Source organism: Ornithodoros turicata, chromosome 1 (genome assembly GCF_037126465.1).
Source record: "Ornithodoros turicata isolate Travis chromosome 1, ASM3712646v1, whole genome shotgun sequence".
NCBI classification, from domain to species: domain Eukaryota; kingdom Metazoa; phylum Arthropoda; class Arachnida; order Ixodida; family Argasidae; genus Ornithodoros; species Ornithodoros turicata.
The window spans coordinates 177822619-177846905 of NC_088201.1; the positions used below are offsets into that span (position 1 = coordinate 177822619).

Sequence of the window (24287 nt, forward strand, 5' to 3'; positions counted from 1 at the left end):
TTTATTCAGGTTTCTGTCTGCTAGCTGCTAGACTGGGAGGGAATAGGCTGGATAGGTCATGGTTAGAAGAGCTGTATATAAACTAGAAGATCATTTTCATAAGCCGCACAGATCCAAGAAAGTGAGTTCACCAGCTGCTTCGACGTCTACTATACCTTGGACATGGACTGGCCAAGCTCATTTCAGTGCTGGAAGCAGCATTTACGTAATATTTTTCCACTCAGAAGCTCTACACCCGCAGTATCTTTGACTTTATGCAAGTCATGGTAGAAAGCGCACAAAACACGGACTAGAAGAAGACGACACAAGACAGTGCTGGTGTTGTCGTCTTCTTCTAGTCCGTGTTTTTGTGCGCTTTCAACCATGTCGTATGCTTACCAACTAGCCCAACGTTGTTTGTTACATGTGCAAGTCCTTGACCAATCTAAGGCTTGAACAAATTGGCTGTGACGTGCACTGCAGTGAACTGATTAGACGTGTTCTTCATATCTTTTTAGTCACACGACTGCATTCTCTTACAAAGTCTCTTTTTTTTTCTCTTTCTCTCTCTCAAATTTTCTTGAATAAGGAGAATGTGTCAAAAAGAGAGCGACGGAAACATTTGAAAATACGCTTGAACGGAAATCAACTAGATGTTTGCGTTCAATCGTACGTGTATACACCAGCTCGCTTGTCTCCTCACTTATGTTCAACGAAAACACGCTATTTTTGCTCGAAAATATGCCATTTGAAAATATTCACTATGACGTCTCGGTAAAATATAAATGTGTTCGGTACTGTATGATCATGACTCTATTTTTTTCTTTCTTTGTTTAAAAATTGCGCGTGCTCGTGTTCTCGTAGTTATCGCTGCATAATTGAGAGGACATGAATCAAGTACCAACAAGATTCCTTTTCAAGCTAACGTGAAATCCTCGGGTTTAGTGCCGAACTCCGCAACTTCCCACGTAAGAGCCCTTCGGGAGGTAACTCGCCTACTGCGACCAGCGCCACCTGGACCTTTCATTGCAGTTTTGTGCGCTTACTTCCCGGCGCCCGGCACACTTCTCCTTCTAGCCACTGTACCCTGCATATCGTCCATCTTGTTTTTTGGTTAGGCAGCGCCACCTATATGTGGCGATGTGAACGTGAAGCAGACAGAGGGGAAAAAATGGCGGTTTGTGGGCGGTATACTCCCTTTCAGAAAGTCTTGCAACATTGAACCGAAACTATGAGGCGCCGCCAAAGTAGGGGATACGTGCTGTCCGGGTAGTCATACATCACGCACGGATTTGACTGACTGTTGCGCGTTCTGCAAAAGTCGCCTTTGCTGGAATAGCTAAATGACAGCTTTCCCAGTTGTTGGACGGGAGGCTGACTTGTCACGTCTACCGCTGCTTACTATGAACTGTCTTCGCGCGTACCACGAAGAAAGGTCGTCGACTGAGCGGCACATGGAGCGAAGTTACAATTTCCTGGTGGAATCGTACGTCGATATGCAATCCGTGAAGGCCAACTACTCAGAGGAGCGGTAAGCACGAAAATGTTTGTAACTGTATAGTGATTTCCTACAACTAAATATACATTCGTTCGAGCCGTCGCCTCGATTATAACGCACATGGTTTTGGTTTCGCATGTAAACTGTCATTGTCTACGTACCCAACGTAATTCGCACTTTCTGCTTCAGATTTGGGATGTTCTACGTGACGGCCAAATGTTACAGAAGCAAGAAGAAGACTGCACCACCTTACAGTGTTGCAGTTGGAATTAACATTAGCGGAAACATTGTACGTGGGAAGTGCGAATGTCCAGCAGGCCTTGGATCGTAAGCAATCATGTTTTAGGAGTGTTGCGAAGTGTCATCTTGCTACAGGAAAAAGGTTTCAGTGAAGCTCCGCCAGAAATTTCTGTTACGGACTTGCCGCAGCGCTGGGGAGTACCGAGAGGACGGCAGATAAGGGGTACATCTGTGCAAACAGTGGATTGGCGAAGTGTACGCGAAGGTGGACTCGAGAATCCAATCTTGTGCCGCTTCTATGACCCGCGACGAAATCCGAAAGCTTTCACAGCACAGCAGAATGCCGCTGCAACCTTCGGGGAATCCCTGGCCAGACTGAACGAGGGGAGCCTGTTTGGACGAGCGTTGTTGGAAGCATCTCACTCTGAATGCAAGAAAACAAAACTTGGACCATCGTCGGCCTTATCACCTATGGTGTATCAGCAGCCCATGGTTCCATTTGGGTATGGTGTGGTAATCTCTCCAGATATATCTGGTGTTAGTGACAACCAACACATGGTGCCACAGGAATACATACCATTTATACATAGCCAGGCATGGAGTGTGCCCCCAAACCTGAAAGAAGACACTACTGTAAAGGTAAAAAAAAAAGTGAATGCTCTAGTACACACATATATACATTATTTTCAAATTGCAGGCACTGTGCCTTTCCCCAGTGACTGCCCGCAGCTTGGAGAAGAACACACGGCAACAGACGAAAAGGGAAACGTGGTTGAAGGAGCGTGGACTGCGCCTAACTGCGGTCTTGCGTAGAATTGAGTGGTGGCTCGAAAGCCGTGCCTTCTTCCCTCAAGAGCAAGCTGGGTTTCGACGGCACCGCAGATCGATAGACTCTGTCCTCGACTTGGTCACGTCGGTGGAAGAGGCACGACGAGGCAGGAAGATCTCTGCGGCGGTATTTCTTGATGTTAAGAGAGCATACGACACCGTTAGCCATCCATCAATCTTACATGCTCTATGCAGCGCTGCGCTCTCACGTACAACGTTGCTTTGGATAGCCGATTTCCTCAGTCAACGAGGTATTTTCGTCCGGACAAGACAAGGCGACACAGAGCAATTCCCCATCTCTCAGGGGGTACCACAAGGAAGCGTCCTAAGTCCGCTCCTCTTTAATGCCGTTATGGCGGGCATTGTAACCTGCATTCAGCGGAAAGTCAACTTGTCCCTGTATGCCGATGACATCTGTGTTTGGACTACAGGCACTTCCCGTCCAGCACTCCGTCAGCGTCTTCAGCGCACGTTAGATGCCATTCGCCTCTACTTACTCCAGGCAGGAATGGAGATATCCGTAGAGAAAAGCGCAGTTCTAGCCTTCACGCGCAAAGACATGCATAGATATCGCCTGTATATTGGTGGAAGCCCACTGGAGCAGGTGACACATCACAAGTTCCTCGGCGTGACTCTATCATGGAATTTGTCGTGGAAGCGCCACATAGACGTCATTGAACAGAAAGTCCAACGCTGGGTCAACGTGATTCGTCACTTCGCAGGTATGAGATGGGGGCGAGACGAGAAGGATCTCCTCATGCTGCACAATGCCCTGGTTCGTGGCTCAGTGATGTACAGCCTTCCCGTCCTGCACGGACTTCCTCAGACACTGATTCAAAGGATTCGAGCCATGCTAGCGCGCAGTCTTTGGGTATGTCTTGGGGTCCCGCGAGGCGCTGAAACCCGTCTAGTAGTGGCTGAGGCCAGGGACATTCCCATTGAGGTTCTCCGTACTCGGGAAACTGCACGCCACTATCTGCGTCTACGTGCCCATCATAACCGTCACACTCTGATTCGCAAGCTTCACGCTAGACGGAACGTGACGGTTCATGCTGCTGTGACATCATTCAGACCTCATATCCCCAAATTCATAGTCGACCAGACGGCACCCAAAGTGCCTCCATGGACGTCGCCATCGCCGCCTGTCACTGTCTCCATCCCCGGCCTCAAGAACAACAAAAAGAACTATCCTGATTTTATTCTTAGGCAACTTACCCTTGACTTCATCGAGGCTCAATACCGCAACAGTACCGCTGTATACACGGATGGATCGTCGACCAGGGACACTTCATCTTCAGCCTTTGCCATTCCATCACAGTCTGTTACACGTGGGTGTCGTCTATCTCACCGTACCTCATCGACATCCGCTGAACTTTATGCTATCTTGTTATTCTTGACATATGCGGAAGACTGTGAACCGCGGCGCTGGGTAATTTACACAGATTCCAAAGCAGCTCTCCTGTGCATTAAAAACATGGGCATCCGCGGTTCCCTTGCCTCAGTGGTGATGGACATCCTGTGCTCCCTGAAGTCCCTACAAGATCGCTCCCACTACGTTGTCTTTCAGTGGGTTCCTGGGCATTGCGGAATAACTGGAACCACGAGGCCGACGCTGCCGCTGCCGCTGCACACCAACGACCTTCTATGCCCATTATACTCTCGAGAGGAGACAGAAGATCCCTCCTCAGGCATTTGTCCGATTCCTGGTCTACCCTACAGTGGCAACACGACATTCCAACTATGTCCTCTTTGGGAAATGTAGACCCAACGCTGTCATACCGGCTGCCTGCAAAGCTTCCTCGTCCTCTGAAGTCACTCATTCACAGGCTACGTCTGAATGTGGCCTTCACTCCGTCCTATCGATACCAGCTAGGCTGTGCGGCTAGCCCTATGTGCAACGAGTGTGGCGTACTTGCCAACGTTGAGCACATACTCCTCCGCTGCCGGACCTATGTCAACGAGAGGCGTACACTGCAGTCACAGCTTGCCACCCTTGGCTGCCGCCCCTTCAACTTGTCGACCATCCTCGGCCCTTGGGACACCGCGGCCGACTCCAGGGCAGCCTTACGTCACGTGGTTGACTTCTTTGAGGCGACAGGCCTAAAGGACTCATTATGACCCCAGCAGCGCCCTCGGACATCCCCACCATCACGACCACGTCCAGCATCGTCATCGCCACTTCGATCATTCCCGTCATCTTTCATCGTCATCACTCATCATTGTCACCACTCATATTAGACCCCTAGCTATGGGGTAGCGTTCCACTCCTAGAGTGGAAAACCTCCCCACTTCATCATCACAATATATATGTTGTTGTTGTTGTTGCGCCTAACTGCTTCAAATTTTGGCACCGTCATAAAGAGGCAGGTTTGGACACACAAGGGTTTGCAAGCCCTAACAACAGGGAAAGACCTCTCACGAGTTCGAGCTGTGAGGTATGTTAAAATTCTGAGCACGAAATAGCAAAGCACCTGCTTGCAAAGGATGTGAAGCAGCTGGGAGACCTTACGTAAAAAAACAAACTACAAAATATGGTGGAATCTTTACACGTTACGATACATTTCTTGAAATCCTGTGTATATGCTAGGTCTCCTGTGTTGCTTTGGTAAATAGGTTGCCAAATAACTATTTTCTTTTTTAGGTACGGCATTGCAAATGAGCCAGTTGCTGCACAGCGATACCAAGAAGTACTTCGTAGCAGGGGCCGTAATGTTACTGTCGTGCCATGTGGGTTATATGTCGACCCATCCTGCCCGTGGCTTGGAGCCACACCAGACAGGGTTGTTTTCGATCCTGCTGAGGACTCGCCTCATGGTGTGGTGGAGATAAAATGTCCCTACTCTCTGTGTGACAAGACGCTGACAGAACTGAAGGATGAGGCGTTCTGTTTTCACGTTGACGAGAACATGGCAACACTCAAGAGGGATCATCCTTATTACTACCAGATATTGGGCCAGATGGCAATTTCTGGACTAGCTTGGGGTGATTTTGTGGTGTACGGAAGAAGTTTTATCATTGTTGAGAGAATCAGGTTTGTCAGTGATGAGTGGAAGGTTTTGTATGATAAACTGAAGTCATTTTATTTTAACATAATGCTACCATATTTACATACAATGTAGATACCTTTTGCCAAGTGTTTGCATACATAATGCTGGTTAACCTGCATGTAACGGTCATTGGTGATGAATAAATATATATACAAACTACAAGATTGTGCAGTACCTTTATGCACATGCATGATATTTAGAGTGGGTCACAAGAGTACAAGACAAGAGTTTTCTTAAATTGAAGTGTTAAATTCAATTCTGCAGCTTTAATAATGGCAGGCTGCATGTTGCTCAAAATCGCACAAACTGTCCAGATCTGATTGGATACCGGTGCCAAAGAAATGGGGATAGAACGATCAAAGATATGGTACGTCTTGATTCTTTGAATCCGCCTCTCGACGTGAATTCGGAGTGCCGCAATATCTTGTGTCTCATGGTTTTCTTCTTGGGAGAACTGTCCTCTCGTCAGAAATGGAGGGATGTTCAATGACACATTTTTAGCATGCAGTAAATCAGCAATTCTGAATCCTTTGTCAGCCATTACTGAGTCGTGTGCGTCAAAAGGCATTTCTAAAAACCCACTTCGAATAACACATTCCCTGTCGGATAGGGATCCCATAAACAGCTCAGACACAAATGTTAGCAGGCCATTTGGTGCAACACCAACCAAACCTTTAAATGTGTTCGCTGACTTATACGTGGAGTATGTCCCAGACTGTGTTACAAACGAGCTTGACGCCTCACATTGCAGTTCGGTAGCATCAATGATTACTCTGGTTGTTGGGTACTTTTCTTTAAACGCAAGAGGCATTGTCTCATCGACAAAACTGCGTGGTTGCCACAACGGTAGCTGCGACAACTGAATGTAGAGATAGTTAATCCAGGATAAGAAGATCCTGGACACAGTACCCAATGACACGTTGAACAAGTGAGCCAGATGCTTGTGGAATAGTCCAACTTTCAGTTTGATGAGAACAAGGAACAGCTGGTCTTCTGTATTCAACTTGCGTGGTCGCCCAACATTGTCACCACTAGAAGCAGTACTTTGCCACAGCACTATGTTTTTCCCACTTTCTCCAGGACCAACATATTCGTGAAGTGATCTGAAATGTGCATACGGAGGGAGACCCGTGTAGAACCGCACATCTTCATCAGAGTCTTTAGACTTGTTAATGCTAAATGGAGCCTGCTGATCCTCCATGGTTTTGCATTTTGCTTCAGCTGTTTCAAGTTGCGCCTTGAGCCGGTACACTTCTTCAGTTTTTTCCTTCAAACATTTCCTTAATGCGTCATTGTCTTTCACAGTTTTGTCCAGTGCACCTTTGAGTTCAGACACAGTATCTGATAAACCACACTCACACAGTTGTTCCATCTCCTGCGTGCACTCAGGTGGAAGGTTTTCTTCGGACGCGGTGATATCATGTAGCGGTTGCACAGGCTCTTGAGGGTCTTTTGTGGTGAGAGGCAGTAGAGCTGCTACTTCCCGCTGACGTGGACGTTTCCTCAGCGTCTTAGGTTTGCAGAAGTCAAAGACAGATGGTACTGCCCAGCTGTGGAGATGTCTGTGCCCGCTAGCGACGTTCTGGACGTAGTCAGACTCCAGGAAGTGTCTCGAGCACACTTGTGTCGAACGTGTGACACGAAACAGTTTCCCCTCATCGCGTTTTATTGCGATTATCCATTTCTTGTAAGCCGCAGCCGATTTCGGGAAGTTATGAAACGACACCTAGGATAAACAAAGAAATGTCGGCAAACTGCACGGGGTACAAGGTCTCTATTCTTTCCTGTTATTGCTCCGCATTTTTAAATCCCATTGAACAAACACGTCACTTACCTTGCTCCCGTTTTCGTGTACGTAGCCCTTCTGCTTGCAGTAGGGAACGCAACAATAGGATGGCATCGTGGAACAATCAACAACCCCAGTTCAAACGGGCATTCGGTACGCATCCGACGCGACGGAATGACGGAACGTACCCTACAATGGCGGGTCGTGAATTGGCGTAGAATACACTAGATGGCGCTGCGTTTCAGAAAAGGTCTATAGGCTGTACATGGAGTGGGAATTTGCTTTGCTTCAAACCTTTTTTCTACAAAGCGGAGAAAAAGCAAAAGAAGTACAAAACTTCAGGCAAATGACTATAAGCCTGGGAAGCCTGAAGCGCCAGAGACGTTACTGAGGACGTTAGGACTGAATAAGATAAACGCCTTGTCTGAGTCCGGAGTGGCACTATAAAGCGGTAACCGCATACGACGATTTCTCGACGTAAAAACGGCCAACTTCCCCACCGGCACGACAACTCGTCGGAAAAACGGCGGGATGAACTGCATGCACAGATTTCCGCTGCGGCAGTGCCGTGTATGCCAAAGGGAGTCTGGCCATTAATGAGACCTGCCTATACCTGAGGCTCCACCCACTTTTTGAAGTATCTAGCCAATCACAGGTCGAAATACAGTTGTCTATTGTTACATCCATCCAGTACTTATATCTCACCCTTATTTACTGGGCGCTACCATTTTGGAGAAAATTGATGGATTTGGATTGAAACGGATATCACTGGTGACAGACCAAAACGACGGATTTTGCGCCCACTTTTATCAACGCCATCTGCACGGAGAGAGGCATGCTGGGAAGGCTCAGAAATGCAGAAATGGTTGCTGGCAGAAGTGATTGGCCAGGATGGCGGTACAACCGCTTCTTCGTAGCAGACGACAGCCAGTATGAAGTTTTATATCACGTGATATAAGTACATTGAATCAAAAAGGAGCAAACATGTATGTATAAATAAAATACAATTATATAATGCAAAATCCTACGTATAAAGGTCGTCCTTCTTGCTATTTTTCTGGTATCACGATCTTAACTAGGCCTACCGTTAGCGACGAAACATCCCATTTTCACGTAAATAATGATGGCGGAGCGAAAGTTGAAGCTGATTTTGCGGATGCGTACATGAGGATATATACTCACAGTATAAAATTAAAGTAGTTCGTGAAAATTTTTTGTCACGAAATCTCCGCTTCGCCGTTCCAAGCACCATCCTCCATCTTTGAGAAAATTTGGTGTCGTGGCAGCTCCCATGGAAAACGGTAACTAATGAAATGCGCCTAAGTTTGATTGACAGGTCGAGCCTCTTTTTTAGGCTCCTCCTAATGGCCAGACTCCCTTTGGCATACACGGCACTGCGCTGCGGCGAGTGGTGCGCCCTAGCGGGCGTTCCGTGACTCCGCGTTAAATTTTGACTTCAAATTAACTGATAAATATTTTCCTACACATATAAAAGTTATAGCCAAAAATGCAGCTCAGGTCCAGTTTTAGATATTTTTACTGGTCTTGTTGACTGTTCACAACACATTATTCCAAAATACAACATAAATTCCAGCTGGACACTATATCAATGAGCCTATTGGCTTGCACTTCATCGGAGCGGCCCTCTGTTGGCTAGCAGGAAGATACTGAACAAGAAACGGGTGACTGGCTGTTCCATGCACCTCTCAGTGTGTGTGTGCCTGCTTCTGTTTGCTGCTAGGGCGTCGCTCCAACGAAGAAATGCGACATCCTGGTGTTTCGTAGACTTTTGTCCCAAGCTGTACAAATATTGATGCACAGATAGTGTGAAGAAAGCAATACCAGCAGGGCAGTTTTCAGAAGCAGCTTTGTAACCAGATCCCAAAAGCCTGCCAAGCAGCAGGAAGTACACCCAGTCAGAGTAAATTCTGTTGAATTTATGTTTACTCATGGTTTCCTACATTGTTTACTCATGAATGCAGCATTGCCATGTAACAACACATGATGGTCCATTAATGCTTTGAACGTGCATTGAGCTTTATGCCTCTGGTTGGGTGTGGAACAATGAATCGTTCAGCGAGCATACCACTTTCCAAATTGCAAAACATCAGAAATTTTATTGACATGGCCCATGTCTTGTGCCATCTCCAACTGATAGGAGAGTATTACCAGGCTTGTATCTATGAATCGGTCTTAACAGCAACCCCATTTTCACGATAGGCTGGGGCTACATGAACTCACTCGGGTATGAGCCGTATGGTTTCTGGGCATTGTGCTCATGAAAATATCGGATGGCATTCACTTTGTTAAAAGAAGAACTACGTCTGGTGTCTTCACAGTTGCTAAGCTCAGATGCTGTTAACGTTCTGTGCGCTGTCGTTTATCGAGAATCGCAAGCACGGATGGGTGTTGAAAAAAAAAAGGGGGGATGGGTCATTATTGTAGTTACGTCATTACAGCTTATCATATCATTACCGACATGTGTCTACTCGCAAGGGCACCCCGGCAGGGGGCACACTGATGAAAAAGTTAGAGGGGTTGTCACTGAACATTTGTGGGTGTAGGGAGCTCTGGATAAATCATTGTGTGCCCTACGCCCTTATCCACTTGCATATCACTTATGGCCTCACATATACCTTCAACCCCTTCTCGTGACCCAGAAGATTATTTTTTTAGATCCTGATGAGCCTGTCTCATTTGCTTTTCCCCTTTACCGCATACTCAATGTACACCAGCTTGTGAAGTATAAAGTAGCTCAAGTTATGTACCAGCTATTTTACACACCTTCTAGTCAACTTCAGTAAGCCATGCAAAATTATACCACACCCTTCTCCCAGGCATGAGCACAATTCTGGTTTCCTATTAACCACACTATTTTCGGTCCATTCTTGCTTTCGTCCTTGGGTAGTTAAATTTGGAATGACATCCCTCTATGATAGTGTTTCTCGAACTTCCCCAGTAGTGGCCCCTTCGAGTAGCAGTAGCACCAAACCACCATGACCCCCCACCTTCCAAAAATTTACTTTTTTTTTCAATGACGCAGATACATTTATACTGTAATGTATTTAAAAGACGTCAACCACAGAGAGAGCCACCAAAAATGCTTATTGATGTTTTTTTAACAAGGATTGATTTTATTTTTAAGGAGGTATTTGCTTTCTTGGCACAAGCAAATCAATACGTTGGTCTATGTGACTCAAGCCATATCAAGCTATGCAAGCAAGGCATATCGCATGTCTACTCGGACCCTCCATGACCTCCACAAGAACGCTCATTTTGGGGGTCATGACCCGCAGCTTGAGAAACACAGCTCTACGCGTTTGTTCCAACAATAATCTTGTATCCTTCAAGAACGCGAACAAACAGGACTTATACGTAGGGTGATATGCATTTAATTTTTAATTTTTGCATGTCTCTGCTGTGCAATATCTTTGCTATTTGCTTCTTATGCTTAGCATGTGTTTTTTGGTATTTCTGTTCCCCTCAAACTGTGTAGACATTTGCATTGACTGTGTCGTGGACTGTTCAACAGGGCTTGCCCTCTCAGTCCTCTTATCAGTAATTAGTGTACACTGTCATGGAATAACAATAAAAATCTCAAAGCAAAAAAAAATCATCTGAAACACATCTGTCTTTCAACAATCTCGTCACAAATGCTTGATGAGTGATAGTTCATGTAACCACTCCTGTGTTTGCATGGCACAGGATATGCACCTTGAAGATGATGATGTGCACAGAAACGAGCTGTAACAGGACGAGGAAGTTTAGGTCATGTGGTGAACCTACGAGTTTGTTATTGCCTTGAATGGACAATCATTGCACAGAGGTAAAACTTATTTATGTTGACTACTGCCTTCAAAGTTGAACTAGACATTTTTTCATGCCCTGCACTTGTCTTCGTATACCGGAGTTCACCCAAATGACTTTCTTAAGCCTGTTTGCAAGAGCAGCCTTCTGGGAAGAAATAGGCCACAAAATCTTAAATTGGAACTCTGACCTTACCGAGCAGTGTTTGTTTGCCGTTGATGTTGTACTATGTACAGCTTGGGACAAAAGTTCACATAACACCACGGTGTCACACTTCTCCATTGGAGTGACATCCTAGCATCAAACAAGAGTGGACACATATACTGAGAGATAAATAGTCACAAGTTTCTTATTCGATATTTTGCTGGTAGTTGGCAGGGGACTCCTCTGATGAAGGAAAGCACCAGTGCCGTGAACTTTTGTCTCAGGCTGTACACGCGGTGGAGTTGCAGTCATACAAATTCTGAACTGCATGCCACTTCTTGAAGAATCTTTGGAAATTTTAAAATCTTATGCCTTAATTGTCGGCTCTCATCATGACCGAGACGGTGGGAGGCCCCGGAGCACACGTCCCGTTGTGTCCACAACATTGTCAGTCTGGAACGTTGCAGACGAATCATCAATGCAGGTGTCTCCACGCGTGACGGAACCTTGTGATTTTATGGACCTTTCTCCTTTGATGTTCTTCTCTGTAAGAAAACTCGATCAGTTACAAATATAATAACACTCTAAACACCCACCTTTCAATATTTTTGCTCCTGTACCTTTTGTAAAATGGCTCTTGGCTGCCTTCTGCATTTCTTCTCTCCACGCATGAAGATCTGAAATCAGTAATAATAAAATCTCAGTATTAACACAATTCTCATGTGTTTTATGTTGTTGTTCCCGTTTTCGAATACAGCATGGGAATTCTGAGTAAAAACCCAAGTACAGAATAATAGTAATAATTATGCACAACTAAAGATTACCGATAACTGTCGGAACTACGATATTTGTTACATATTTACCGACTTATCTGTTGACATAGAACAGGTGATACAATTATATAGTCCGAACACGCCACCCGAATTAGTCGAAGATGATGGGTATTGACGTTCTGAATCTGGAACACTGTGACTTCCTTCTTTCAGACTTAGACGAACTCGACAGTATGGGTGTACATTACGCACCAGACTACCGTTTTGTGCAACAATATCAGTTGGTGCAACACCTCCAAAATAACTGCATTGAGCGCGAATGGCATGTGTGTATTATAGTGTAACAGAGCATGACACGTACCTACCAGCTTCAGAATTGCACCCGTGCTTCTTACTTCACTCGGAAGTTGTGTACATTCATCTGGTGCTGCTGTTGCCTGGGCTGAGAGAGTGCAGCTTAAAACAAGTGGACGTGCACTTGCTGCATATCTGTAGTAACAAACCCACGGAACGATTGACGCCCTCAACTTTTCAACCGACCATGCAACTCGCAGGCGTTACTGAAACGTTCCCTCACCTGGTGAACATCGACGGGCCTCTAGTGGGAAACTTGAATGGAATATTCAGCAAATTTGCTTCACCACTGACTGCTAGCGCATGCGCACGCGAAGCGAGCAGACGGCAATGTGGCGGCAGCGGCACCAAAGAACGACACGTTACGTCACTGCTGGCGCATGCGCAGCGCGGTTCATTTTCCTCTCCCGAAGGCCAAGTATCTGGATCATGTCGGAAGCGTAAGATGCGGAAAGTGTCATAGCTTTCTGCTGTCACGTGAGCGCGAGCGCTCAACGTCGTGTCTTCACCTACACTGATAACCGTAGGGAATATCCTGCGACGCAACCGCAAGATATTCCGTAGCAGACGACAAGGAAACATGCTGACGGTGTCGTCTGCTAAGTGCCGTCTGCTAAATGCGCCAGTACGCCACTCCCGGTATTCTGCACCGTGTGAATGCTCAACATATAACCCGGGACGGAACTTTGGCTCTGTGAGGCAGGGTTTTTGCTTTTTCTTCCACTAGAATGTTCCGTGAGGATGTCACTCGTGTGAATACACGGATGACGTGAGGAGCATCACGACGGGAGACACAGCTTTCACAAACTTAGTGAGCTGCTCTGTATTATTACTAATGTTAGCCTCCCTTCAGTCGAATCAGCGATATCCATTTTCACTGCATTAAAGTCACTACTTTTTTTTTATCTGATTCACTGGTTTACCGCACAAATCAGTTGAGTCGTACTGCAGCGCTTTATCTGCGAATGCGAGTTATCTGCCAGAAAAGTTTCAAAATATTCGTAAAATAGGTCCTGCGGCTTATCTACTGTGCGGCTTATACGTGTGAAATTACGTGTATGAAAATATAAGAAGCAGAAAAGAAGCATAAGAGAAGGAATTAGAAGCAAGACGAACGTCTGATGCTAACGCGTTGTCATCGCATTAATTATATTAATCGCCCTCAATTATTTTTTTATCATTGTTAGCAAGAAATTTCCAAGTGTGTCCTATCCCTGTTCTATAATCTATCCTGTCTTCTTACCCTGTTCCTGCTGTAACAGGTCCCGATCATGAAAGTAACCGGAAAATTCCCCGCCCACTTGTTCGTTGGAGCATCGGTGGCTCTTCTCCTCTACACCTACCAGAGCCCCGTCAGGTATGTACATTTTGACCAAACATTAAAGTGCCTCCACGTACTAAAGCTACGTTCCCCGTCCCACTGCCGGGCAAGCACCAGCAACGCCTGTCGTAACGGCAGAAAGGTCGCTTACACGTAACCAGAGGGAAGTGTTTCGGCGCCGTCCAAGCAGTCCCTCCTCGCGCGACTGGCGACCTGTGGACGGCATTTCCCAACCAATGAAAGGAAAAGAGATGGGGGTAATTGATGTTCTGAGGCTGGAACACCTTGAAAGGACAAATACATACAAAGCCTCCTTGGCCACTGCCTCATTGTGACATCGGCCCTGTGTACAGCTGTGATGTCAGCCCGACCTCGGGGGATGTTTCAAAACGGATGTTGGGCCGACATGATGGGCAAACGAACACTGGGCCGTTGTCAGCCCAACATCGGTGTGCTGCCTGGGTAGACATTAACAGGGTACGTTTCAGTTTCTGACCGCGCTGTTTTTGTTTATTTTCCGATGCGCTATCCACGTGCTAACCACAGCTGGCGCGTGCGCAAGTCTCGCTCATCTGGCTCTCGTCGGTATATTTCGAGGCTATGGCAAACGTTGGTGTGGACACTCTCGCCATTCTGTGTTCGGCGTCCACGAGCGCCCTCGCGGTGCTGTGAACGTACACTCTTAAAAATGAACTTCACCTCATAGCACGCTCCTAGCCAACCATTATCTCGAATGATATCGTTATCTGCCCTGATTTGTTGAAAACGGGGGGCGTACGCCATTTCTGTGACACTTATGCTGTTCATAATTGTCACAGAAAAGGCGTACGCCCAGTGTTTTCAACAAATCAGGGTAGATAACGATGTCATTCGAGATAATGGTTGGCTAGGAGCGTGCTATGAGGTGAAGTTCATTTTTAAGAGTGTAGCTTAAATTGGAAGTATTCGGAATCCTATAGGATTTATGAAACAGCCAATCCGCGTGCGCATCACGCTGTATTCGACTGTAACAGTGTTTCACTATGTGACGCACCACATATTAATTTATAATTCTGTATGACGTCAGTACGCCACTCCCGGTATTCTGCACCGTGTGAATGCTCAACATAACCCGGGACGGAACTTTGGCTCTGTGAGGCAGGGTTTTTGCTCGTGACGTCACAGGACCGAATCTTCTGGGTCCTGTCTGTATCCCAAACTGTATCCACGCGTCTGGCAACATTACTTTTCCCTAGCTCGATTTCTGAGTCTCGACCTTGCAATGGGGAGCCGAGACGCGCTGTTGCAAAGTGAGAAGCACCAGACACGCCAGAACTCCCGATGACGCCATCTAGTCTTTGTGAACCCGAAACTATCAAGTTTTGCGTGTTCCATCGAAGATTCCTGGACGCGCGTAGTATTCACTGATGACGTTCACATTTTGGGTTGAGAATCTTTGAGCGAGGTTGACTTATGCTTTGAATAAGTAATGCAAGTGGTGAAACACAAGGAAAAGTAACTCCAATACAAAAGGAAATGCATAAACAACGAGAAATTATCTCTTGTATTCTTTCATAAGCACGTAGCGGTGCATCAAGACCAACCTCCATGGGCGAATGTATACAGCGAACAACTGCGCCCATCGCCGGACGCCCTGCGCGAGGCGTCAAAAATGCGAGCGTCCGCCGGTGCTCTGCCCATGCCAGACATCTTCACTCAACGCCCGCGATTCCCGAAACGTGGTGCTGCCTGTGAAAGGGCTCGCCGTCGTCGGCCTCACAGAGGTGGGCAACGGGTTAAGCGTGAACCGCATGGCCCGAAAAGCGTCCGAATTCTTTCCGAACCGAATTCGGGACCGAACTTTTTTCGGAGAACAGAATTCCGTGCCGAATTCGGCCCGATCTGGCCAAGCCAGATTTCTCCTCCGAAATGGGAAGTGACGCCAACCGAAAATGTAGAAACATCCAATGGCTATCCAGTCGGAGGGAGAACCATAGCAACGATGACGTAGCAATCGGGTTGACTGTTGCCGTGTGTGGGACTTCTACCCCTATGAATACAGGGATTATCTCATTGGCCTGGATGGTTGAAAGGCGATGTTCCCCAAGGCCAGAAGTCTTCGGCCGAAATTCGGGGTGCATTTCGGTAGCATGCGGTGATGCATAGAAAAAAGTTCGGTCCCGATTTCGGTTCGGACAGTTTTCGGACAGTTTTTCGTGCCATGCGGTTCACCCTTTAGTGTGGGTACCCTGGGGTTTTTCCTAGGTTTTCCTCAGACGCTTTCAGACATATGTCGGCACAGTTCCCTTAGAAGTCAGCCTAGGAAGTACATTCCCCCCCAAGGGCGTCGAGTCGTGGAACCGTCAGCTGCGGATGAACACAAGGCCGGCCAATCAAAGCGCTCTTCCGCTACGAATCTGTGCCACTACGCTGCCCTGCCTTCTGTACGTGGTCGTCTGTTCTCGTGAGTCGTCGTCTTCTTGCTAAGGGGCGCTGTCCTCTGATGCTAGCTGTCTCGCTACATGTTTCTCTCCAAGAAACATGTTTTCCTCTCGCAGTATTCAATACGCCTCTTGGTACGTTACAGGGCCCACCTTTTTTAGACAGTTGTTGGATTTAGTTGCAAAATTTGAGACATGCATTAAGCTTTCACTTTGTACTGTGGCAACGGTCACATTCAGAGCATGACCTTCCAACGCCGTGCGCTGCTTTTTCGTCCCGTGAAGCTGGCGCCGGCGAACAACTGGAGGCGGAACGCGCGTGGCAGTCTGCCGCGAGAACTTCGTTGCAAAAAATTCGCTCCGTGGAGGTTGGCCTTTAATCTCCGTAGGCAGGGCGTAGAAAAAAAGAGACGCCTTTTCGCCCCCATGTGCGAAGCGACAACGATAGCTGCATGTTCTTCGCACAAAGCCGCGCAATATTTTCATGGCTGTGTTCACCAAACAGACATAGACAACTGTTTTCACATTCGCTTTATTCAGAGAGCGACAGCAGACCTTTATGATCAGCAAGCATGTTGGGAAGGCGAGGCGATTCAAACTCCGTGGGAATTTCCTTGCCGAAGCCTAGGCCAATGCACGTATCGCTGGGAGTGATGGGTGTATTCACGTCCGACAAGACACACAGGCCCAGTAGAACTCTCCGAAAGAAACGCCGTTTCACAAAAGCCCTATAGACCTCTCCCTGTTTATAAACAAATGACGTCATAGTGTTCCACAACGCCACCAATTTGGTAGAGTTGAACTACGCTCGAAGCTATATAGGGGCGATAATAAGGTCGCGTCCGAAAGCCAGGGTCTTGAGGGGATTACGATGGTCCCTGAAAGCGACGCCGCCTTTGATTCTACTTTTCTTTCAATAGGAGGCAGCGAAGAAGTGCCCATTCGTGGAACCCAGCCCTCACCTTTCGATTTGTTTCGGTTTCAGTCTGTTACCAACGTCATGATGACGTTTCTCGGGTAGCGGTCTATTCGATCACGAAGGTCCCGGGTGGCTTCTTTGTATTGGTGGTACACAGAAATGAGGTCACGTTTTCAGTCACTTTCATATCTTGATTCGCGTTCCCCGTCGACCGCGGAAGCAAGAGAATTCACAGAGAGCCCGTTTACGTAGAAAGTACATTCCACATTCCTACTGTTTTCACATACCAGAACCGTCGCATAGACATCTATTTTGGATATTTGGATGTTCCAGGGATATTGTAAAATTTATGCTATTTTTGTGTTACATCAATTTGATATTGATAGTGATTGAATGATATAGCAAATGAATGCTGCACGAAGTAATTAAACAAAAAGGGCCCTACTTTTGGCAGCACACCATTGGGGTGTGGTGCCCAGCGACCTTTGGGACATATTGCAATACCAATGCAGGCCGCGCGTTATTAAATGTGCTTTCGTATTGCGAACTGTAGAGTGGCCTTTCATCATGTGAGACGAAAGCTCCCTTCACCGTACCAGAGCGAGCACATCCTGAAATACAAAGTTTTGGAGTTTGGAGTACGTCCTGACGTACAAAGTTTGGAGTACGTTCATCATGTGTAGCGTGGCGTATCACGTTTGCAAGGGTGACAACGTCTTTGCAGTTAACTTGCGAGTCTGCAAACAACGTCAGCGTATACCTGAGAACGTTCCTGACACCCCATCCTGGCAAATATCGTGTTTTTAATTCAAGCTACCGTCTATAATGAGACTACTTGGTAAATAAAGTAGTCAACCCAAAACATTTACCCGGTTGCTTACGTCATGCCACTAAGGGTCACGTGTCCTAGATGTCTCCGAAAAATAACGCGCGCTTGTTCCTTTCTTTTTACATCTACCAGATGTCCCAGGGCCAGGGATATAGAAAGTAAGAGACTTTTCGAAGTCACATTGTGGACGCTCAGGTAACGTCGCCTAGACGTGGCGGACATATGCGACGTGTACGACCTTTATAGGATGTACGTGGGATATTTCTGGTTTACTGGGTATCAACATCCCTCAAGACACAAACCAACACGCATTTGCACCTCTTTGCTCCCTGCGCTGGTGTCATACAAGAAACCATGCACACAGACACATCTAATCATCAGGCATAGACCAGGGAGTACTCTCAGTTTACTCGTCAAAGTTACTCGTCAGAGAACTCAGTTTACTCGTTCAACGCGTTGCAGGTAGCGGGTCGGGTGCGGATTTGAACCTGCGAGTACGGGTCGGATGCGAGTCAGATAATTCTGACCCACGCAGGACTTGGAAGCACCATCTGAACTCGTCATAATCAAGCACAGCAAGAAGTCCCGAAATCCCGGGACTGCAAAAATGACTCGCGATTGACAACCCTACTTGCAATGCAATTTTCTCAGTAAACTCGCACCTCCCAAACTGAATCTTCTGCGTGACGGTTCCTGAAGGTAGTAGGCTCATACGACGCAGTAAAAAGGTACATATTCCAAGTACTTTCCATGCTTCTTTAAGGATATTATTTGCTGTCCCTTTTTGAAGCTCCCGACCGCTTCCGTTCCCCCCGTGTGTTCGCCACCAACAGTTTCGGTCCAACTGTACTTGAGGGATACGCGGTCTTTCGTTGTTCACTTCCGCACTGGAGGAAGGGGAAACGTTCCCGTTTCCGTTCCCGGGAAAACGTTCCCGTTTCAGCTGACGTCACTCCATAAACCTTATCCCTTCATGACTAAACCCGCTGCGTGTGGTCGTCCCTTAGTCATGGAAAGCCGAGGTCGCGAAGCCTCTGTGATTCCCGAAAAATCCCCAACCAAGCGTGCATAGAAGTCCTATGGCAGTGCTTCCCCTATTAGCCTGCACTAGCCATCAAGGATGTGAAATGTAGCGGTCGCGATCCACTCCCCCCCCCCCCCTCCGCGTCTTTGTGCGATGCCACAAGCCCTTCGGTTTCAGTGCGCGAACCGTATCACATTAAGTTTGTGCTGAAATTTGGTTTGACACCTAAGCACGACCTACTAGATTATAACGACCATGTCATAATGAGCAACCCCTATGAGGAGCCCGTTCGCACGATCCGCTAGGGGCGCTACTCATCGGCACGCCACGATTGGACGATGGCAATTTGAATTCTGAACGCGCAGAAGCGTATGTACGACTACCGTAGCAGACGACAGCGATAGCTCCTATGAAAATGCGTAGAATGATGATGATAATCAACCTCAGAATAAAACATCTGTGGAACGTCCACCGCTTGTACAGAAATACTAAGGTAAGCTGAGGTGCAAAGTATTGTAGAAGTTGACGAAGCAATAATTGGGACGATGAGAAGCGCCACCGCTAGCTTCCAAAATAAATGCGGCTCCGGGAAGTGGTGCCCACGACATGGTCGTTATAATCTAGTAGGTCGTGCACCTAAGTTCCAGGTGGTCCACTAGAAACCATAGCAAAAAAAAGAGAGAGAGAGAGAGAAAGAAGGCCAATAGGAATGGCGGTTCCTAAACTCTAAGAATAGAACTTCACTGCATTGCACGCTGTGCGCCAACCATTGCCGCGAATGATAGGGCTGCCGCTTCTGATTCGATGAGAGATGGGGGTGTACGCCTTTTTGTGGCATTTTGGACGTATGAAAATTGCCACAAAAAGACGCATGCCCTCTCCGTCACAAGCGACAACCCTATCATTCGTGGCAAACGGTTGGGGCACAGCGTGCCGTGCGGTGAAATTCTGTTCTTACACCATGTAGTGACTTTCCCGTTACAGCACTTACTCACTCAGCACGTTCCTAGCCAACCATCATCTGGAATGGTATCGCTATCTGCCCTGATTTGTTGAAAACGGGACGTGTAGGCCTTCTTTTTACATCCAGTTTTTTTTTTTTTTTCTTGTGACATTTATGCTGTGCATAATTGTCACAAAAGGCGTACGCCTCCCGTTTTCAAGGAGTCAGGGCAGATAACGATTTCATTCAAGAAGGTGGTTGACAAGGAGCGAGCTGTGCGGTCAAGTTCATTTCTAAGAGTGCTGCTTGTCAAAACCAAGAAGGAGTTTGTTCGCAGCAATTCCCAGTTTTGTCTTTCATAATCGGCACCGCAGTAAGTGAAGTCCCCACGCCAAGGCGATCCAAGTCTTGGCAATGGAAAGAAGGATTCATGTGGCATTAGCACAAACAGCGTGTCCTCAATACTGCCAATCCCGTCAGTCCCGTCGAAAATTCGGGAAGTGTCCGAGAAGTGAGCGGGAACTGATGCTGACCCTTTTTCAAGTTGGTGACACCCTTCTAACCCCAGAGTTTTGGAAGCATTGCCTTGAGAGAGAGAGAGAGTTCCTCACGATGACCTCAGTTCGTTCTGTCGGATGTTGCAGGTTCCGCGTGGCAATCATGCAAGATGATAAGGGCCACTACGTCGAGTTTGGGATGTTTGAAAATGAGTTTGAAAGCAAAAACACTGAACGCCAGGGAAAGGCGGCGTTCAAAAAACAAGACGGGTTTGATATTAGACCTGATCCTAACTACGAGGTAGGAGTCGATGTGACAAAGCCTGACGTATATCACTGGATGGAGTTTCGTTTTACTGCTACAAAAACTACAGAGGTAAGGATGCACTGTTTTAAATTCAGGGAAGGGTAACGGACGTATTTTTGTTACCCTTTCCATTTTCGTTACGGACATATTTCCGTTTCCGTTATCCGTTTCTGATACCAGCCTTCCAATTTTGTTTCCGTTACGTGTCCGTTACAGTTTCCGGTAATGGAACGGCTCTTACAGAGCTGCAGGGGAACAGTCCCTCCGGCTCTGTCAGCACCCTGTTTTGCCCACGTAACGCTTCGGTGTTACGCGTACACGCTACACGAGTAATTTTACGTCGTTGGGGTGCGCGCAGATTGAGAGACTTTGTAAGGAAATGTAGGAACATAGAAGTCAGTCTTCTATCTTCAGTCACTCTGAGTCCAGCAACCCAAGATGGACGTACCCTTCATCCTATGTCGCATTGCTAGACAGACGCTCTCAGTAGTAAACAATACTGCCATAGCCCCGTTGAAATGAACAAAATTAAAAAAAAATCGTAGGCTGTCAGGCTGTCAATACCGGACGATAATTTTCATTTCTGTTTCAGTTATCGTTGCCATATCCAATTTTGGTAATATACCGTTCCTGTTTCCTTTACCATTACCGTTACCCGTCTCCTGATTCTATTTGTCAAGGTTGGCGTGCTCGCTGCTTTCTCTTGAAAATCCCACCCAGAAAGTTGGACATCTGCAAAATAACGTTCCGCAATATTTTTCGCCCCCAACGTGTCGTGATGACGAAGCTGTGAGCAGAATAACAATGAGCGGTCACATCATTTGAACCGCGCTTGGGGGACTATATTGTGAGAGCAGCGGGGGTCATCGGACGGCTCCTTTAATTGTTATATCTTGTATAAAAAAGCTCGCCCAGGAACAAATCAATCATCCAGGGACAAGGACACGAGTCGATAAACACAGGAGGACTACTTGGACTGCAGTCGTCCAGCCTACATTGTTTATTCGCCCGTGTCCTTGTCTTGTTCTGCACTTCTTTCACCGTGTGTACTCATCACTCCATGTGTCTCAACGGGTTTCGAAGTACGCGTGTCGTTACCGCCGTCTGCTGCGGTTGTGTGAATGTCCGTTCAAATTTCAACTGTCCAATCCGATCCCGTATGCATAGCGCCTGAAGGAGATGACACGGACGGAATTCGCAGAAGATGTGCTGATCATGACACCGTCGCTAGCACCTAGTAGATGAAGATTTTTCGAACCCAATTGCTGGAAAATGAAATCCCGCATGTAACGAGGTCCTTTCAGGGACATATGCCTTATGAACCATTCTGCTGATGTCACGGTGCGAACCAATGGGATCAGTGCATGTACACCTTTACGAGCACCTTTATCTTTACACCTTTACCTTTTACGAGCACTCTAAGCAAAAAAGGGTGTGGTTTTACTCCTTTTGGGGGACTAAATGCATTGCCACAAAAAATGGTCCCATTCCGGAGTAAATGCACGGGAGTAAAGGAGTGTCACAGAGTGGAGACTGCATTTCACGTTCTGGTCTAAGAGTCTCAGGCACATAGTTCGTGTACATTCACAAAAATACTTTGAATCAAACCGTCAACCGCGATATATCGAGTAATATGAAATCTTGCGAACATACATAGGGCACAATTTGGGAAGAAAGAAGCGCTATAGCTGTTCCTTACTCTGTGTGTGTGGAAAATTGCTTAGTTGGCCGAGTTTTACAGCTTTATATCATCAAATTGACCAAGTGCACATATTTACGTAGAAGGTCGGTGGCAATTGCAGTCATAGGGAGTAAGTGTCTGTGTTAAGGCTCATTCACACATGCGTTTCAAAAAGCGGCGTCGCCTCAGCGTTCGCAGCGCCGCCGAGAGGGGCCTGTCACACATAGCCGAGCCGCCATCCTGAAAACGCGCTTCGTTGTTGTTGCTACGTCAAGATCGTACCGACACTTCCAGCTCTCTTCCTCAAAATTTACATTGTGAAGCATGTTCTCCATTTAAAAATTATCGTGAAGCATTTCTGCTGGAATCATCAATCGTTGGAAAGGCAGACGTGTCACAACAGCAGAGAAAGAACGGCAGAAGAAGCGAGACACATGTTTACCTACCGACAATCAACACACGGTTACACACAAGTCGTATTTATTTTCGTCGATGTATACATGTGTAATCAGCTTCAATAAGGCATAAAATCATGCTGACCACTAATCCATCATGCATTTCAATTCATTTTCAGTTTTGGATTGACGACATCAAGGTTGGAAAAGAAGAATCGATGGAAGTTGCCTTATTTGAGGAGATCTTCAATTACGTTCCAGAGGGGAAGGCCGTTTTCAATAACGTGATGTTCACGGAGATGCACGTCACTTGTCCAAAGAACATGACGTCAGCGCTCTTACCTGAGGTGAGTGTCGCGAGCACGTTACTGTACACTCTTAAAAATGAACTTCACCGCATAGCACGCTCCTAGCCAACCATCACCTCGAACGATATCGTTATCTGCCCTGATTTGTTGGAAACGGGAGGCGTACGCCTTTTCTGTGACACTTATGCTGTTCATAATTGTCACAGAAAAGGTGTACGCCTCCCGTTTTCAACAAATCAGGGCAGATAACGATATCGTTCGAGGTGATGGTTGGCTCGTTGCGTGCTATGCGGTGAAGTTCATTTTTAAGAGTGTAGCGAATATTAAATAAAGGGGGGACACTCTTACCCATGGACAGAGTACACTCTTAAAAATGAACTTCACCTCATAGCACGCTCCTAGCCAACCATTATCTCGAATGATATCGTTATCTGCCCTGATTTGTTGAAAACGGGGGGCGTACGCCATTTCTGTGACACTTATGCTGTTCATAATTGTCACAGAAAAGGCGTACGCCTCCCGTTTTGAACAAATCAGGGTAGATAACGATATCGTTCGAGGTGATGGTTGGCTCGTTGCGTGCTATGCGGTGAAGTTCATTTTTAAGAGTGTAGCGAATATTAAATAAAGGGGGGACACTCTTACCCATGGACAGAGTACACTCTTAAAAATGAACTTCACCTCATAGCACGCTCCTAGCCAACCATTATCTCGAATGATATCGTTATCTGCCCTGATTTGTTGAAAACGGGGGGCGTACGCCATTTCTGTGACACTTATGCTGTTCATAATTGTCACAGAAAAGGCGTACGCCTCCCGTTTTGAACAAATCAGGGTAGATAACGATATCGTTCGAGGTGATGGTTGGCTCGTTGCGTGCTATGCGGTGAAGTTCATTTTTAAGAGTGTAGCGAATATTAAATAAAGGGGGGACACTCTTACCCATGGACAGAGTACACTCTTAAAAATGAACTTCACCTGATAGCACGCTCCTAGCCAACCATTATCTCGAATGATATCGTTATCTGCCCTGATTTGTTGAAAACGGGGGGCGTACGCCATTTCTGTGACACTTATGCTGTTCATAATTGTCACAGAAAAGGCGTACGCCCCGTGTTTTCAACAAATCAGGGCAGATAACGATATCATTCGAGATAATGGTTGGCTAGGAGCGTGCTATGCGGTGA

At 46.7% G+C, this 24287-nt stretch overlaps 1 protein-coding gene across 4 annotated transcripts in view; it reads left to right on the forward strand.

Moving 5' to 3' along the window:
• The window catches only part of LOC135373342 (uncharacterized), a 158262-nt gene that overhangs the window by 116089 nt on the left and 17886 nt on the right, over window positions 1-24287 (forward strand). For 3 of the 4 annotated variants that reach the window (XM_064606562.1, XM_064606575.1, XM_064606567.1), the window contains exons 2-4: window positions 13719-13813; window positions 20557-20785; window positions 22972-23139. In XM_064606562.1, the coding sequence (XP_064462632.1) occupies window positions 13719-13813; window positions 20557-20785; window positions 22972-23139 (492 nt within the window). Of the gene's footprint in view, window positions 1-11083; window positions 11205-13718; window positions 13814-20556; window positions 20786-22971; window positions 23140-24287 lie in introns of all 4 variants that reach the window. The other variant, XM_064606573.1, reaches the window with a different exon arrangement.